The 19,418-nt window shown below is 45.5% G+C and overlaps 1 protein-coding gene across 1 annotated transcript; it reads left to right on the forward strand.

Moving 5' to 3' along the window:
* Positions 1-1,463: 1,463 nt before the first annotated feature.
* wnt10a (wingless-type MMTV integration site family, member 10a) lies at positions 1,464-19,058 on the forward strand. The gene is made up of 4 exons (XM_029137649.3): positions 1,464-1,924; positions 3,388-3,653; positions 6,886-7,259; positions 16,521-19,058. The coding sequence occupies exons 1-4, from the start codon at positions 1,863-1,865 to the stop codon at positions 17,043-17,045; spliced, it is 1,227 nt and encodes a 408-aa protein (XP_028993482.1). The 5' UTR covers positions 1,464-1,862; the 3' UTR covers positions 17,046-19,058.
* Positions 19,059-19,418: the final 360 nt, after the last annotated feature.

Genomic DNA, 19,418 nt, shown 5'->3' on the forward strand with positions numbered 1-19,418 from the left:
TTCATTGATCATTTACAAACTGTCCACCACCAACTAATAGTAGGTTAATGGGAGGACTTCAACAGGTCATAACATGCTGCTACATTCATAAAGTAAGACTTTCATCTATCATGAAGCGACCAAGTGGGACAGAACCGCCGGGGTGTCAGAGTGCACCGTGTTCTGCTCCAGAACGACAGTCAAACCACTAACAAGCCTGTTTTCCTTACAAGCCCTGAAAGGATTAGTCACAAAGTCACCGTCCCTGCAGCAGCTTCTATCAGATCCCTCTGGAGCAGCACATGTGATGAGGGGCTGCTCTGCCCATCTTCTGAGTGCACACGGCAGCTTAATTGCTTCTGAATGCTACACTCGTGTAGCATTTTACTACTCTGGTGACTCCACGCTGGCAGAATGTTTCCTCGCCTCCAGTGGTGAAGGAAAACCTTTTTATTTGTGGTGACTGCATCTTTTTTTTTTTTTTTTTTTTTTTTTTTGAAGCTGCTCATAAAGTCTCAAGATGAGTGATATCATGTGGTCTTCATCAACAAGGGAGCTTTTTGTTATGCTTTATAGTAATTCAAATCCAGAGATTAAAGACAGTAACAAGCAGGGAAGGTCAGAGAGCGATGGAAACTTCAGACTCTGTTTATTTATGTTGTATCTTGTACTTATAGGACAAACAAAAAAAATTAAATACTAACTCCAGTTATTTTACACAAAAAGTCAGTTTAAGTGTCACAGTGAGTGAATGTCAGGCTTTGAAAAGGATTGTGTAAAGACTTTTACGGCTCTGAATCAGAAAGAAATAAGGATGAGAGAGATTCTGTAGAATTCCCTTTCAAAGCTCCGTGTGCGTCTCCGGTGGTTCCTCTGAGTTCAAGTTCAACAGCAGGAGAGTGAGTTTCAGTGTTTGGTGAAGAGTGTGAGACGGGACGTTTGAAGTGCGCTGTTCTTGGTTTTTTACCCCGTTTTGCCGAGCGTCTGCGTAAAGACACACAAACACAGACGTTAAACAGAAGCTGGAACCACTTTCATCTCTTCCATTTTCACCCTCTAATCACCAGAAGTCCCATCAATCATTTCTATTCTTAAAACAATCGGCGCTCATTACGTGGAACGTGAGCTTCCTCTTACTCTGCAGCTCGCTCGACATACAGTAATGATCGCCCTCGTGCGAATACTTTCGTTTTTGCCGTCGTCGCTATCACAATTCCCACCACATCTAAGAATCCTCAACTCCAACACCCAAAGTGTTTCTATTTCTGCCGTCGTCACCGACCTCAGCGACGGCCCAGTGCGCGCGGACGCTCTCCCTCCGAGGCGGCGCAGCCTAAGCGTTTCTACTTTCCTTATCGACAATGATCTCTATCCTCCTTTACGAGGCACTTGACCTCTCCGGGCGCTACTCCCCGAGTGACGCAACAAAGTGGGCTGGCGAAGCGCTAAGTGCGGCAGTTCGGGGGAGAATCCGTGCGCGCCGAAAACATCCCGCAGTCGGGCGGACTTCGTTTAGGAGCGTCTATGTCGTCGCTCTCGGATGTTACGCGAAAGCGAACGCGTCGTTTGCGGACATATCGGGATGTGCACGGAGGCGCGTGCGTGAGCGCAAACGCCGACTTTTCCCCCAAACTTGTAGCAGCCTCCTCCATTCAGTAAGTTACGGGGCGGATGGAACTTTTTTCCTGAATGAGCCTACCGCCGCTGGCAGCCACATCTGGACGCGGGTCAGTCGCAGCTGTCAAGTCCAGCGCCAAGTGTTCGCCGGACCTGACTTGAGCTCCTCTCCTGACGAACTCTAAACTTTGAGGCGGAATTTGAACCATTTTTCATTATTCGACACATTTATTTTACTTTTTGCTTCAATTTTTTGTCACATTACAATGGAACACTCGCTCCTCAGATTAGCCTGCGTCTTGGTGCTTGTGTGTCTCTTGGATATAAGGTGAGTTGAAATGATCAATGATCAATCAATTTACTTCACGTCTTTGTTGTTTAACTTAGTGAGTGCACTTAAAGAACACATCATAACTGATCTCCTTTTAAGCTTTGTGTGTTTATTGTATAGAACTTTACAAGTTATTAATAATTAATGATCACACATGTTTATGCAACACACAATTCCTAAAATCCTAAGATAAAGAGGATAAATTGAGATATTGCTGTTTACAGTTTGATTATCTCTTTACTTCCCACCCAAAAGAACACTGTCTACAATAATTCTCAGAAGTTAATTGTTCAAACAGGTTTTTGCCCTCAAAGCGTGAAACACAACAGGTATAGCAACAGACGCCCAACAGGAACTCCAGAGGCAAAAGGTTCGAAAAGCTGTGTCACCAAGAAAGTAGGACAGGACCATGAAAGTGGAGATCACAAGCTGTGTTTTTGTCCTTCAAGCTGGTTTCTTTGTCACAAATTGTGACTTGTTAAAAGTTGTGGAGACTGGAATGAAGCAGCACACACTGTAGCTCCAGCTGTGTGAGCGTGTGTGTGTGTGTGTGTGTGTGTGTGTGTGTGTGTGTGTGTGTGTGTGTGGGACTGTACGCTTTTCTCCACACCTGGATATTTGCATGTAAATGTCTGGGTGTGCTCAAGCATGTTTATATACATGAGTGTGTGTGTGTGTGTGTGTGTGTGTGTGTGTGTGTGTGTGTGTGTGTGTGTGTGTGTGTGCGTGCGTGTGTGTCGGCCCCACAGCCATGCGTGTTCCTGGATGTGCAGTCTCACTGTTTGTATGACGGCGGCACACAGCCACGTACGATACACACGTCAGGCTTTATGGTGACAATGAGAAGAGAAGCCAGATGCCTCAAGACGCCGTGAAGCCTGTTTCTTTATACCAAATGAGCTTTGGTCGCTGTCATGTGAATTACCGCTGTTCATTTGATTGATGTGAAACAGTAGCAGGAGCCAGTTGCTGTAAATGCAGAGATAAGAAGTCAAAAGTTAAAGTTCCGGGCGAACATATTTCCCGTGGTGATTTTATGAGGCAGGTAATCCGCTTTTTCCTCCCCGTGTGCATCTAAAACTGTTACTGCTGCTTCTGGACGGGCGCCAGAGGAAGAGACGCAGCTCCCTCATTCCTCCAAATTATTATCTCGCCGGGTTAAGTCAACATCAAAGTGATGATCAGGTGATAAAACTTGGACCAGGCCTCATCAACACTCAGTGTAGTTACAGTACAGCACGTCAGCTGCTTTGGAGCAAGAACCCACATCCCTCTAGAATCACACACCAGTTAGCTGTTAAAACATCATTTTAATGCAACAGCGAACAAAGAAGTGTGTTACTGAGGTTTTACAGCAGCTACCTGCACTAGGGGCCGTCAAATCATGTGCAAAGTTGCCAAAAGCATTCACGGCCCTTGCGTCTCTCTCGTCCATAACGTGACCCGTGTGCTCCCTGCAGGGCAGATGCCAACGAGATTCTGGGCCTGAAGCTCCCCAACATAGACCCGATCCTGAACGCCAACACCGTGTGTCTGACGCTGCCGGGCCTGACGCGGCGCCAGCTGGAGGTGTGCATGCGCAACCCGGACGTGACGGCCTCGGCCATCCAGGGAATCCAGATCGCCATCCACGAGTGTCAGCACCAGTTCAGGGGCCACCGCTGGAACTGCTCCAGCCTGGAGACCCGCAACAAGATACCCTACGACAGCATCGTGTTTAAAAGAGGTGAGGCCGAAGGTCAAATCCCGCCAGGTGTGGGGTGAGAGTCACACGTTTCTAGTGCATTTTAGGCCTCATTTGAATTTGGCGGCGTCACCTCTTTGAGACAAGAAATAAACAGAGGTTCAAAAGGTGATATCTTCAAACAGACTGTGGCTTCATCCTCAAACACACTTTGATAGAGCACCTTGAAAGAACAAGCTTAGAAAGATTAGTGACGGCAAAGGTGCGCATCCTAAACAAGCGTCGGTGTAGTGTTTTCAAAAGGGATCATATTCAACCATAGCTACTTTGTTCGCTGACAAGAATGAGGTCTCAACGGTTCGGTTCTTTCCGGCGACGAGCGGGCCGAGATCCACTTTCTAACCACCTCGCTGCATTGTCTCGTACAGAACGCGCTTACTCACCTCCACGCCGCAAACCTTATGCAGATCAGTTTACTGAGGCTTCGCAGCGCCTCCGGCGTCGCGGCTCGGCCACAAAGGATGAAAGCGGATCTCTGGAGGCGGGAAGCCCGGAGGTGGACCCGTCCCGGGGGGAGCTGGCTGGTGGGGGAAGCCGCCAACCGTGGGCTGAGGACGAGCTCCGCGTGCATGGTGGTTCCGTTGAGCTTCGGGTTTTCGGAATTCAAGGCTTTCATAAAATGCATCCGCACCTCTAAGTGTTAAATGTCCCCTTTCCAGACAGTAGCACTATGTTGATGGAATTTCCCATCATCATCATCATCATAATCACCATCATCATCATCATAAACTGATTAAATACCTCAAAGCTTTCCTGGAGGGTTGTAGTCATAATTTATGTCCTCTGTCGGCAATAAAATCATGAAACTTCAGCCGAGCCCTTCATATCTCGTTACTGCTGTGGAACCCGTGTGCGCTTCCACACCTCTGGCCTCCTGCAGTACTTTCACTCCTTCGCTGACTCATCGAACGGCTGTTTGTCATTATTAGCAGAGGCAGTTGCTCGTTGTCTGGCATCCCCGGTTTGCCCCGGGTGCAGAAACTCCAAACCACTGACATAAACAACCTCTTTAAATCGGATGATTCATCTGCTACATGCCGATGCGTTCCGCTCCGCGGGAGCTCGAGGAGCGGATGCTAATTAACGCGCGGCGGCCATTGCGGCGCGCGGCTACCGCTTTGGCCCTTGAACGGAGCAGCGGAGGTGGACGCCGGCGTCTCCTGTGCCAAATGAAATGAGGCTCGTGCATAAAATGATGGGATGAAGCAACCCTTTTGCCGCTGCGGCACCGTCATCTTTGTAAAACTTTCAGGGTTCACTTTAGCGTCGAGCTTCGTTACATCCGATTTTCTCGCCTGCCACTGATCTCCGTGCAGCTAGTGGTAACTTTTAGGAGGCGGATGGAAACAGGAGAATCTCTCCCTCTCTCTCCTTGTGTTTCTTCCTGTCGTTCTTGCATTATCACCGTGTCCGTGTCCTCCCTTGCTGGGCTGCTCCTAATGCTTTTACTTCCCTTGCCAGTGCAAGTGCTTGTGAATTTGCTCTCAGCACTTTCCCAACTCTCGGCGGCAAAAGCATAAACCTGTTTAGTCGGTTTCTGTAACACAAAGTGACAGTTTCCTTTGAATCTTTAATTCATTTTGCCACTTCCTCTGCCATCAGTTCAGCCGGGCGTGCCGCAGCCGGTGAATTATTTGTTAGATTGATTTGTTCCCCGTCGTCCGGGGGCCTGAGTCGCAGAGCCAGAGCGGCTCGGAGCGCGGCCGGTGGCTAAAAGAGGCTCTCCGTGCACGAGGATGCGCCTAAGTGCGGTCCCTCTCGCTTCCTGGTGTGGGTCAAGGTGATGGAAGGAGGCGCACAGTGGGAGTTGGTGAGAAGAAATGGATGAATGTACTGAAGCAATTCAACAAATCCAATTCAAACCTAATGCATAACTTCTCAAAGTCAAAGATCTAATATTCAAGCCTGCCATGGATTATATACTACACACACACACACACACACACACACACACACACACACACACACACACACACACACACACACACACAGAAGTTTCTGTATATACCGTATTTTCGATTTCACAGTGAGTAGTTCAGGGATGATAATGATCAGTCCAGTTACTGTTTCAACACATCCAACATGGCGGCCAAGGGTAATAATCATGACAGCTGTAAAACATCTGTAGTGCCATGTCATCGTTTTTGTCAAACATTACATCATATCTCCCCAAACACTTTTTCTTGCATATATACAGCACATAAGCAACAGCTAATGAAAAACAATTTCAGCTATTGGGTTTTACTGTATCAGACTCCAACAAACAGCCTGAATAATTCCCCCCTTCAAGCGCTGAGCTCTAAACTCCCAAATGGTTTCCTTTCATGTTCTCACAGTTTCCATTAGGACGGTCACTGTGCTTTTACAGGAACCTGAGGGCTCCGCGCTCGCAGGCAGTGAGCTGCTATTCAACGGAGGGCAAACGCTGCCGTCGCACTTCATCCACACTCCCAACAGAAACGTGCATATTTGAATGCATTTGCAGAGAAGTCTAGAACTATACTCATTACATGCAGTCAAAGCTCGAACACCGGCCGGCTCCTCATCCGCCTTCTTTTCATGAAGTCGTGCGTCTGAGCCACTTTGAAGTGATCACAAGGTAAAAACTGGCCTCCGTGAGCAACACGTAGTTCAGCAACTAAACTAAACTGAACAGAAAAAACACTGTCAAACTCCATGCGAGCAGAAAAACTGTAGTTTTTGTGGTATATAAGACAAAAGAAGACAAGGTTATTAGTAGGAGGGTGCAGAGGCCTGTGATCCTCTGAAGGGAGTGTCTGTTCATGTTCGCCTGCTCCTCGGAGATGACATACGCAAGTGTTTGGAACACTTAATTGCTATTGTCCCAGATGTTTCCCATGCTTTTATGGGACTTGGCAGCTGTTGACATAAACGTGTGAATGAACTCCTATGTGTGAGCTTATCGGAACCGTGGAGGCTGTTTTCTTCCACCCCAGACTCAGCGAAGTGACGTTTAAGCGCGGAGCTCCTTGTAACAGAAGGCTTTTTTTTTCGTGGTTTTGCCCATTTAGCTTCAGGGCTAGGAAATTCCCTTTGTTTCTTTAAGCTGTACCCAGTTTTACAACTAAACTTTATTGAGAGCAGTAAAAATGTTTTGCCGCTGTTCTGATGCTTTGCTTAAAAATAGCAGACGTGCCACAGATAAACGGACCCGGTCTCATTCTCTTCCCATTTTCTCACCTCCTCCCTCCAGGCTTCAGAGAGAGCGCCTTCGCGTACGCCATCGCGGCGGCCGGCGTGGTGCACGCCGTGGCCAACGCCTGCTCCATGGGCAAGCTGAAGGCGTGCGGCTGCGACGAGAAGCGGCGCGGGGACGAGGAGGCCTTCCGCATCAAGCTGCACCGCCTGCAGCTGGAGGCCATCCACCGGGGGAAGGGCATGGTGCACGGCGTCATGGAGCACTTCCCCGCCGACCTGCCGGGGCCGCAGGATTCCTGGGAGTGGGGCGGCTGCAGCCCGGATGTGGACTTTGGGGAGAAGTTCTCCAGGGACTTCCTGGACGCTCGCGAGACCTACAGGGACATCCACGCCCGCATGAGGCTGCATAACAACCGAGTGGGGAGACAGGTGAGAGTGTGGCTTTGCTTCTGAAGTGAATCATCTGCATTCAGATCAGATTACACGTCGCACGGAGCGTCAGCGGCGTCAGATCTGCTGAAGATGAGTTATGGGAATAATGGGATTCGGTGAATTATAGCTTGACCAATAACAGGCACCGGGTAGAGTGAATGGCTCAATAGTAAAAGCTCAATTGTTTATGGGTTGTTTATCATTTATTCACACTCACAGTCTAGATGGAAACCAGTAACATAGATTCTTGGATTATGTTTTAAAATTCAAAAAAAAGGAATTTACAATCTAAAAAAATGTTATTTTTGCTTGTTGCTTGCCGATACCAGTTAAACCAGCTAATTTAGTTCCTGTAGTCTCTTTTCTGTTTCAAGCAATGTGAGAGAAAGATGCAAATGACACAAGCTCGATGATAAGCCCGGAGACAAGAAGCAGCCGTAAATTGCTCATTGTTCTCCGTTTCCTTTGGAGTCATTTGGAGCCGTATCTCTCCATCAGTTTACTGAGCTTCCTTGATTATACAGACAAAACACCCATGCGAAGCGCCAACAACAGCTGTGCTCCCTGCTGTAGAAACAGTCATAGACGTAAAACCGGTGACATCAACTCAATCATGGGAGTTAGCGGTGGGTGGGTGGTGGTGTGGGGGGGTTGATATGAGCCAAGGAAGGCAGATTATTTGTCTATGGGGTCCTTCTCCTTCTGAATGAAGTAAGTTCAGTTATGAAAAATGCAGCTCGTCAAGCAATTACAACAAAAGACAGAAGTTTGACATGATATACAACACACATACAGGTTTGAACAATAGGAACAGGTTTATCAGTCCGGGCCACCAAACAGGTGGAGTGCCCTGAAGAAAATCTCTCAAACTCAAACTACTTTTGTATCACACCCTTTAATCTTTAATTAAACAGTAGCTGGAAAATAATAAATAATAATTTCAGTCTTTGCGAAAAGAAAGCTACATTTTTTTGGCTCTTATCTTTGCTTTCCGTGTGCCAGGCGGCAGATTCACAGCCAAGGCGGCAGAAACATCCATCAAATAGGAAATGCGCCATCAAAGAGCCTGATGGTTTCTGGCAGAGCGAGAAACGGCTTGTTCCAGCAGCGGAGACTAATCGACAGGCGGTGGTTCAGATTTTCACCTTTTGTGTTGTGACACAGACACGGTGACCTCCAGTGACCTTCATAGGCCCTCTGCCCTCCCACATGCACTGTGTGGGATAAAAAAAGAAAATGTCTGCTAACCCTCTGTTGGAGAAAGGGATGAATCTGAACTCACTGGCTATTATGTTCCAAATTACTTAATAGATGCCTTTCATGGGCTTTAGGGGCATGAAATTAGAGGCTTATGTTGGGATTCAGCATGAAAACTAATCAGCTTTAACAGAGTCGCTCAGAGTGGCAAACGACTTGTTACAGGTTTGGCCTTATTGCTTATTGAGTGGGGGCATCAGGATAGAAAGGATGTTGTAGAGTAACTGTAGAGCTGCTGTAGTGTGAAACACCATGAAGACCACAACAAAGCCCCCCCCCCCCCCAACACTGTGCATACACATACACACACACACACACACACACACACACACACACACACACACACACACACACACACACACACACACACACTCCTCCTGGTATCAGGCATTAAGAGGCCGGGCCTCAAACTTCCAAGTGTCTTTCCTACCATCGTCCCACCACTACCCCTACTCCCCCCCCCCCCCCCGCCCTGCTCCTCCCCATTCACCATTCACCCCCCGACCCCACTCCCCCCCCCCTTCTCAGAGCAGTAGTCTTTAGACGGAGGAATGCAGTGGTTTCTAGCGGGGTGTGCATGTCGCCTCATGCCCACCCCAGGGTTCTCACGACGTCCCGTCTTGTTTTTAGCCCTAATTAGTGGCTGTTGGCAGTTTGGAAACAGATGTTTAAAACCCTGCAAAAGATTTTAGACTTCAAACACTCGGGCGGAAAGTAGAAAGAGATTCGCCCTTCCTTCCCTCCCCTCTTCCCCCTCTCCTGCCCGGCTTCCTACAAATTCACTCCAGCAGGGTTGATTACAGAAAGTGAGGGAGGCAGAAGAAACGAGTGCAACTGACACATGATGTCAGCATGCACACCATACTGTACATGCATACAGTGTATACAGTATGCTATATGCTAATGGGATATCCATGCTAATGCTAATGGGATATGCACTCTGGATTCATTTTACTGCAATGCTGCACAGTTTAGCCTCCACGGGTCTGATCAGCGCGAGCACTTTGAAATGACTACACATTTAAAGCGGCTGCCTATGACTAATTTCTCAGCCAAGTCTCAATCTTTTTGCGAGCACGCCTCGAAACAAACGCTTGGCACGCTTCCCCGCGTTCATGTTGCCGAGCCGAGGCTCTGTCGAGTCCTGTCCGTTCATTAGGCAGGTGGTGACAGTGCTGCCTCTGCAACAGTCGGCTGTGTTACTGGCAAGTGTTGTTCGGTAATTACAATTTACCATCAGCGTGTGACCACGGGGGAGTAAGCAGAGATGCCTCCGCTCCTTCTCAAGCTCTTTTTAATCATGCACAGCTGGTAACGTAAGACAGTGGAGGTGCAGCAGGACTTCTGCCAACGAGGGTCCGATGGCGCGGGATGGTTTTGGCTTCGACAGACAATGGAGGCGCAACCGTCGAGCATTTGTGCATGAAACCGAATCTGTGAGCGGTGTGTAGTTATGAGAGGTCGTCAAACTCAAATCCCTCGAGCAGCAGCATCTTGGCATGACGTCTAACCGGTAATTTGAATGTTGTGCTAGACAGGGGTCAGCGAGGGGGAGTCCATGCTCAGTAAGCATGTAGTCACCAGGTGTCAGAACACCTGCATGGAAGATTGTGTATGTGTATGGGATCAAACTCAAACTATTATTCACAATCATTTAAAGGCAAATATCTTTCAAGAAGAGAAAAGAAAGTGAATTTTGGCCTAAATGTTCCCAGGTTATTTCTTGACAAGTAGTAGTTTGTTACAGCAATAGCAACAATTGGTTAGCGCATTGTGCTCCTGTTGCCCAGGTTTTGGGTTCAATCCCCTGAGAGGCGTTGTGTCAGGAATGGCATCTGGCAGGATGAAGCTGAAAGGAGTTAGCTTTTCTCCTGATATATTTCATCATTCTATTTGCTCTTTGACTTCCATAATGCAGTAATGTGTGAATGGAAAGTGCAGCGTAATTACTGTCAAATATGTGATAATTGTATCAGGGACCAAAGAAAACCAACCATCAAATGTGTTAACTCCTCTGAGTTTTGGGTCTGTTGTGATTAATCTCATTTTAGTGAATGGACTCACATGCACCAGATGTCAGCCTCGTGTGCACCAACAACTGATGCACTGTGATACGCTCTGTGTTGTATATAGCACCTAGTGGCAAATGGAAGGACTTGTGATTAGATAAACAACTTCAGGCACTTCCACTCGCTCTAATCTGGATTTCCAAGCAATTAAAGACCTACATTAAGTGGATTAAGGCAAAAACAATGCTTCACTGGAGCACAAGCACTCTGGAAAAGATATTTAAACCACAATGAACTAGAGCAGAACCCCATGTAGCTGGATCTACACGAGCCACAGTGGGAATTCTCGATCCTTTTAAGCCTAATTTAACCCTTGAGCGATGATAAACCGCTGTGGGGAGCCTGTTAGGTTAATTTGTTGAGTCAGAGCCCACACGAAAGGCACAGTGTGTTTGATCAGAAATAGCAACATTAGCGCGGGGGCCGGTCCCGTGCAACGCAGGGACCCTTTCATATCATCTGTGGTGTGCGGAGCATTCCTGAGTCCTGACAGTCAGACGGCAGAGCGTTTGATCTGACCCACCACACACACACACACACACACACACACACACACACACACACACACACACACACACACACACACACACACACACACGCTCAGCAGGTGGAAGCGCTTACGCTGGGTAATAACATTTTATTAGTCTCTAAATGAGAACTGTGGACATTATGTGCAGTTAACAGCGAGTAAACACGACACATGCGCAGGTCCTAGTCTTGTGTTGGAGATATGAGTTTATCCCGTAATTGCATGTCGTTGTGTGTTTGTGTTTGCATACGTGCATGCGTGTTTGCCCGTGGACCCGTAATTGTCCTTTTGAAGCGAGGCGTTTGATTTGTTTAAAGTGATGTCTGGGCTTAATGCGCCGCTTCGGGATTTGTTTGTGTGCCTCCATATCTCCTCGGCTTTCCGCGTGCCTTTAAAGACCTTTTAGTGGCTTTCCTTTGAACTGGCGAACACTGGGCTGGTCCTGCCGCGTAGCAGCCAGAAGGGTCGAGTGCGGGACACATGCAGAGACACTCGAGGAGGATTTTCCCAGGAGGGGTTAGCGATGATGACACAGGGATTGGCCAATGATTAAATCCAATGCACCGAACAAAACAGAGAGTAAGTCGTAAATTAAATGGCGCTGGTAGCTGCCTCTGACTGGCAGTGGGGTTGCTCAACTGCTGCTGAATATAAACCGGTTGCTTAAGTTGCATGCTGCAAAATGTCTTGTTTATTAATGCGGAATAATACTAAGATTATAAAAAAGCAGTTAAACTATGCAACAAACAGACTTTTACCATGGTACCAAGTCTATTTAACAATGTCGACCTCATATTTGAGCCCAGTCTCATTTCAGTAATTAATGTTGTGACAGCAGATACGTTGCTCTGCTGCTCACTGATGCTTCCCTGTTGATTTCTGTTCTGGCTTTTGTTATGTAACATGACATTCTCTCTGTTAAGTCACTGCTTCTTCATTTAGCAGCAACTTAACTAAATCCTGAGATTTAGTCAAAATGATATGTATGTTTAGTTTGCAGCACATGTTAAAACAAACAAGCAAAATCACCAAAATAACAAAAATATATAAATCAATCATAAATATAAACCAAAATATTAATTAAGTTATAAAAATTACAGTAAATTTTTATATTGACATTATTATTATTTTTTTTTTACCTACAATTGTTTTTTAATATTCGAACAATTGACTAAAATGAACTTTCAGATTGTGACTCTCCTTGTCCTTCCTTCCATCCTTCCATCCTCTCTCCTTTTCCTTCGTTCCTTCTCGTAAAACCCGTGTGCCCTAATTAATGGACTCTGTTTTCAACTCCGTGTTGTATAAAATCCTCCCATGTTGACTTGACTTCGTCACTCCTCTGCTCCTCCACAGTCGTCTGCTCTCCTCCACTCTATACACTGTCCCCCAGTGTATCGCGCAGCCATCGGTCCTAATCTGCCACCAACCAGTCGTATTTGATCTCCGTCTGGGGCTCTTTTATGGACGCCTCTGTCTCACTCTCTAGGACCATTAAAACTTGCCAGATGCTTGTTTCTAGCTGTGGTCCAACTTTGCCTTTGAAGCTGTAACATCTCTGTTACGGGCAACACAAGCCAAAGTCACAGAATGTCATTAGCACTGTCCTCTTCATATTAGGCTTATTTGGTACATTAAGGTATTTTAATATGAGTTATCCAAATCGATTTGATAATTTATAACAACTTAAAAACAAACTTTATTAATTTAGTTTAATAAGTTGTTCACGCCTAAATAAAAAAGGATTTGCTGATTCAACAAAATTCTTGATGGACAATTTAAGGGATGAATTTGCAGATAAGTCCTATGATTCACGCGTGCCCTCTGCCTTTATTGTGACTTGTACAAAATGTTCTGAACTACTCTTCCCATATCCTGGCCTTTTGTAAGAAAGATCAACACTTCACATGTCAGAGCGACAGACCTCTTCTAGCCCAGCAAGAGCAGACAGCGTCCCCATTTCCTACTAGCTGTTAAGGATCGTGACTGTGCTCCGCCGCCTTTCAACTGCACGTCAACGAAACGTTTGACATTTCCCACATGCATAAAGCACTTTTCACCCGGAGTTATTTTCTTTTGTTGAGGATTCAGAAGCTTGCAAATGTTTTTTTTTTTTTTCAAAACTCAGTCAGAGCGCAGGGCGTGAAGTACGCCTCGTGCATTTAATGGATTATTCCACCCTAAAACAGAAGCCACAGATGTTTTGCCTTTGATGTAGCATTGGCAGATGTGTTAAAGTTTAAGTCAGGCTCTGTTTGTCTACGAATCGAAACAACTGTTACAGCGCACGGCTTGGCTCTGCTAACACGGGCTGTAGTAAAGTAGATTCATTGTTGTATCTGACGGAACAAATGTTATTAATAGAATGCAGCATTTTATTGTGCCGCTGCATCACGCTGATGTGAAATGCCTTTGATGACCTTCCCTCAGACTTGCAGAGCTCATTTTTAGCACAGTTTGAAACAACAGGCTCCCAATTAGACAATAATTACCGTTTTATTTTTAGCCAGCAATGTTCAGCCGCCAGCTGTTTGTCTCTCTAAAACGGAACCACTAAGAGTTGGTGCTACAGTCATTTACAGCTGTTTTACGCTGAGTGCTTCATTGGTCCTTAGACTACAATATTAAACTATATGGTAAAATATAGTAAAGTGGTCTCCTAATGGTCAGTGAGACGTGCTGCTTTGTTTTACATTGCATAAAAAAGGCTGTGAAGTCAACATTCTGCAAATATTTTACATCGTGTTGCACAGTTTCTTTAACTCTTCTTCTGGTTTTGGTGAATTCTTACGGCTACAGCTCCTAATTGTCTTGCATTTCCCCCAAAATCACCATTGGACTCAGGATTTGCATTCTGCTGTGATTTATTATTTGCCCCAACAAATTATTATTATTATTATTATTATTTTAACTATAATTGTAAAGCATTATTTTAAATAATCCCGAAATGAAAAGGTTTTACTGCCTTTTGAAAGTCCTCTCCTCTGGTGAATGTAGCATCAAACAGTAGCAATGTGGATGCAATCACGACTCCCTGGTCAGTTTGTGTCTTTAAGGTTTAAGTGGGCTGCAGCGTTTTATGATTAAAGACTGCTGTGTGTTTAAGGCCGGCGCGTTTGTGATGCTGCCGGCGCTGCTGCTTCTGTGCAAGAACTAAGCCAAACACTGCAATCTGGAGTCAGTGCAAGTGCTGTTTGAGCCATTATGCTGTTGTTTACTATGAAGTCTAACATCCTCCAGCAGGCTGTCTGCTCCCCACTGATCACTGTTCATCTCAGCTTTTCTTTTCAACACTCTCAATTACGCTAGTATCACGTTTAACTTAAACATATAGTATTTTAGTCACGACTAATCACACAGTTTAACCAAAACATGCAATAATAGAGACACTGGAAACTGTTTTAAATTCTTTTGCAAAATTGTTGTAATGCAGATTCTCTCTACAGCATGTGCTATATTTTCTTTTTAGTAAAGCAGTCGGTTGTTTCAGATCCAGATCTGAATCTTTCATGCTTCACAGCAAACCTGATTTATTTGATTTGTTTGATTCACACTGTTGATTTTCATACCTATAATGTTTTCTTTTGCGCTGCTTTCTACTGTACTTCGTCGTTCCTAAGTGATGAGTCAGCTGCCTCTGAACTCATTCACGCTTCAGAAAAAGGACAATATTTTTCTTTCTGTTCATCAGGTGTAAAACCCTTTGTTCAGCCTGAAACAGAGCTTTAGCACAGGGGACAATCTGCTCCATGAGAAAGGCCAAACCAATGTGGAGTTTTATTTGCATGGGTTCAAATTGACCCTGCCTTTGTACAATTGACGTAGTTGAGTGTTGAAGCCACGCCCACATTCGCCCACACATCCTGTATGTCAGATTGTCCTTGTATTGATTATGCCACTATGTCATATAACCTTATGTTTTGTGTGGGGGTGACATTCAATAGGGGGGTTGTTTGTCTGTGTGCATGTGCAGATTAGCAATGTCACTCGCACATGTGTGAAATCAGCCTGAAAGTTGTTTGCAGTGCGTGTGTGTGAGTGTGTGTGTGTGTGTGTGTGTGTGTGTGTGTGTGTGTGTGTGTGTGTGTGTGTGTGTGTGTGTGTGTGTGGATAGGGGCGGCTGCAGCAGCAGCATCTGTCAGTACTCTGGGTGGCCTGGTGTTCCTGTTGGTAATTGGATCTTAAAGTTTAGAATGGGCGCTGACTGATAGATGCAAACACACACACACACACACACACACACACACACACACACACACACACACACATGCACGGCACATATAAATAGCCTGCAGGAACGTCGCTAGGACTGACAGTGTTTACGCCGGGTAAGTTGTATTGGTGCGTGTTTCTGGACAGAGATGCTCAGTGCTGCAGTGTTGCTTGTTAAATCTCAAAGAACATTTAGAGACGATTCAGAACAGAGTAGTGTAGTAGCACTGTGTCAGGGGCTACTGAGTGTACACACAAGCAGCTGTATTTAATGGACAACTTCGGGACTTGTTTTGTACAGCGATGAGTCATGCTGTATCTGAATACAGGTGAATTTGAAACTGGAAGACGGTTCTAATCACTGATCAAGTAATGAAACTTGACTGGACGCTTTGAAAGTAAAAACTGATATATGAAAATCATACTGAATATGATTTTAACCCATAAGAGTCAAGTGGCTTTTCTACTTAAAGAAACACACCTCTAAACAAATTGCTTGTCCTTTGTGACACCTGTGGGTGCATTTAAGGGGAGGATTTTGGAGCCTGCATCTCGATAGTGTGCCAATAAAACAAAAGTAAAGGCTCCGACTACTGTTTCCACCTCTGTCGGGACACGCAGTGAGCTGAACGGGTTCAACATGTGTGTCAAAATAACTCTCATTCCTTCCTTCGTGCTGTTTCCTAAAATGTTCTAAAACTAAAACACAACACAATGACTCTGCTGGCCAGAAATAACCATTACAGTGGAAATATGTAAATACTGTAATGCTCCAATGCTTAATATTCCACCACATGTGGGCCGTGCTTCGAATCATTACCCGATGCCAAAGGATGAATGATGACACCGGGGTTTGTTTGGGTAATACCTGCATCCATCTGTGTTATTTGATATCAGCGCGTTTGGCAACAGGCTTGGAGTCGGACCACCTGGATTTTTTTTAAATGCGGGGCCAGTTTCTTGAGGGCATTAAGTGTCATTGGGTTTACAGTAGAAGGACGTGCTGATTAGGAAAGTAAAGTGAGAGCAGTTTGAAATTGAATGCAGCTTGCAATACAATCTTCTAAGTGTATATAAGTTAAGCTGCAAACACAACCACTAATGATGGACGTTATTAATCCTGCTCCCCTACCTCTGCTTCCTTCCTTCCTTCCTTCCCCCTCCCACTCTTTCCGTCCATATTTTCTGCAGGTGGTGCTCGACCACATGAAGAGGAAATGCAAGTGCCACGGGACGTCGGGGAGCTGCCAGCTGAAGACCTGCTGGCAGGTCACCCCAGAGTTCCGCGTGGTGGGCTCCATCCTCAAAGAGCGCTTCCACATCGCCACGCTCATCAAGGCCCACAACCGCAACACGGGCCAGCTCGACCACTCCCATCACAACAACCACCACCACCACCACCAGCACCACCACCAGAACAACCACCACCACCACCACCCGCACCGGCGGCGGCCCAGCGTCAACGAGCTGGTCTACTTTGAAAAGTCCCCGGACTTCTGCGACCGAGACCTCGGGTCGGACTCGGTGGGCACGCAGGGGCGCATCTGCAACAAGACCAGTCCCGGCATGGACAACTGCGAGAGCCTGTGCTGCGGGAGGGGCCACAACATCCTGCAGCAGACGCGGAGCGAGCGCTGCAACTGCAAGTTCCACTGGTGCTGCTACGTGGTCTGCGAAGAGTGCAGGATAACAGAGTGGGTCAGCGTGTGCAAATGAAGAACCGACGGGGGGGGAGGAGGAGACGCTTTCGGATCGAGGCTATTCGTTTGAAGGGACGGCTTGAGTGACACCCGTGCCCGACACCGACTGCAGAGGGCAGAGTGCGAAGCAGCTGAGTCAGCAGAAAAAGGAAGAAGCGCACGCTGGTAAAGACTTCGCAGCGCAGCATGAGTCCAATGCTGCCACAGCTTAGTGAGCTTGATGTTTACTGACAAACTGAGTTATATCCACTAAATTATTGAAAACTTCAAGGAGGACGATTGAAATTGAAAAACAGTTGATTGTTGACTGGTGTGAGCGAACTGGAGGTTGAAACGAATGAATACATTGCATGCAGAAAAAAAAAAAAAAACGCGCCAGCTTTGACGCGTTAGAAGATGCTCTAGATGTTTGCATCCCAGGAAACTCTAATCTGGGAAAGATGTCGTGTTTCCAGAGCAGAGAATGCAACGCACATGAGTCTGTCCTGTACAGTACCTGTATGATGACTTCCATCTTAAACAGCCATGTTACACATAATGTATGATATCTGCCATGTTTCGTGTTTATAATGTGCAGAGACGTGCGTACGACTTGACACAACACAATGTGTCCGGACTTTGTGCTTTTTAAGGGTATTTCTCCAGAGACTTAATATTCTGCTTTAAATATTTAAAGACTGTTTTTTTCTTTTACCTACAATACATCGATTTGCTCTTCTGAGTCAGTCAGTATTACTGTTGTACCGTAGCAAACCTTCAGTCTCTTCAGTAGAGTTACACATTTTGGTGTAAAAGAAGGGGAAAAAACACAACAGTCCAAAATCAGGTGTCAAGATTATTTAAATGAAAAGGATGTTTCTATCAATTTATACCATCAAATTAATGATGAGTTCATGGCTTAATCTACGCATTCTGAGTCTGAAACTGACTTAAATCAGACCCTCGACCACTGAAGGTTTCACAAAGTAAAAGCAAACACTGTAGAAGATCCATTTTGTAAGTTAATTAAATAAAACACAGCATAATTACTGTACACTGTGTTTATCAAGATGTGCCATGTGTGGTCTGTGTTGTGTGTATGTACTATAGGAAAACGTTGGCACAGCGCTCACAGCGAACCCTAAATCAGCCCTTGCCTGACATGGTCAGGACAGCATTGTCCCTATATATTGTATAACGTTAAATTGTCTCAGATGCAGACAAGCTTCAGTTCCTCGCACCTTCAGCTCCCTTCCCTCCCATTTTGTGATGCCCTGTACTGTGTGTGACACTGTAAGCATCTTGTAATTTACCCACGCTCTCCTTCCACACGCACAACGGGGAAACTGTGGCGTCGGCTTCAGCTCCGGACTGTAGCGACGTCAGCGTTGAGGTCACATTCTGCCTGTGCACAGAAGACGGATGCCACTCCGTCTTAGCGAGCGTGCGCGAGTGGAGGCTTCTTATCGGACGGTGTAATTTATTTTAGGAAGATATGTTTCTGGCAAAAGCAGGAGTAAATCCAGTGGACTCTGCACGTACGGAGCTGCATTCAGGAAAACTCTGGGAAAATATCAGAAATGTGTGTTTGTGTTCATAATGTAATGTATGTTTAAATATGGTTATTATCTAAGTTATTTTATTTTTGTGGATAACTTAAATATTTGTAAGACAATAAAGAACATAATATTTGAAAGGGGTTTTATTGTGATAAATAATAAAATACCAGAACCATTGTAAGTTTATTTTGTCATAACTTGAGAGGCATTCATTTCATTAAGATGACTTTTCTTGGTTATTGCTGTAGTAATAAGTCTAATATTTATGATAAGATTCTCTCTATTCTTGCAATATAAAATTATTTTTATCATTTTCCAACCACTGGGAATTATTGCATTATGACAGATAGGCAGAGTTCAAGGTAGTCAACATAAGCAGTCAACTCTATTTCAGCTTTGTGAACTGTTTTTTCCCAGTTCAGGGATATTAGACTCAACGCTATCTGAGTTTTGAAGAACATGACGCCTCACCAATAAACGTTACATTCAAATGCTTGTGTCTGCTGTTATGTTGTGTGGATATTTGAATGGAAACAGTGCAGGTTTATGTTGTGGTGATAGACTGTAGAGTGGTAGGAAAAAACTCAACCAATACCATTCATGTTAAATCTGATCTGAACAATGTCTTCAAGCTTTTATTGTTTCCACATTGAGTGAAATCCCTAAAACAAAGATCGTGGATCACAACAGTTGGCTTTCAGATTGTAATAGCTTATTATTTCTGCATGGGCCGGTTGGTGGGTTAGTCAGATGAAGCCACATGTCTGTGGCTGACTGCAGACCCTCCTCCACCACTCGCTGCTTGCGTGCAGAGAGAAATCCTGTGGGGTGTCCTGGCTCTTATATATTCT

This window comes from Betta splendens, chromosome 21 (assembly GCF_900634795.4).
Source record: "Betta splendens chromosome 21, fBetSpl5.4, whole genome shotgun sequence".
NCBI classification, from domain to species: domain Eukaryota; kingdom Metazoa; phylum Chordata; class Actinopteri; order Anabantiformes; family Osphronemidae; genus Betta; species Betta splendens.

Coding starts and splice junctions, on each gene's coding strand:
- wnt10a (XM_029137649.3), top strand. CDS start 1,863: ATGGAACACTCGCTCCTCAGATTAGCCTGCGTCTTGGTGCTTGTGTGT. Junction 3,654..6,885: donor CAGCATCGTGTTTAAAAGAG/GTGAGGCCGAAG, acceptor TCCTCCCTCCAG/GCTTCAGAGAGAGCGCCTTC. Junction 7,260..16,520: donor ACAACCGAGTGGGGAGACAG/GTGAGAGTGTGG, acceptor TATTTTCTGCAG/GTGGTGCTCGACCACATGAA.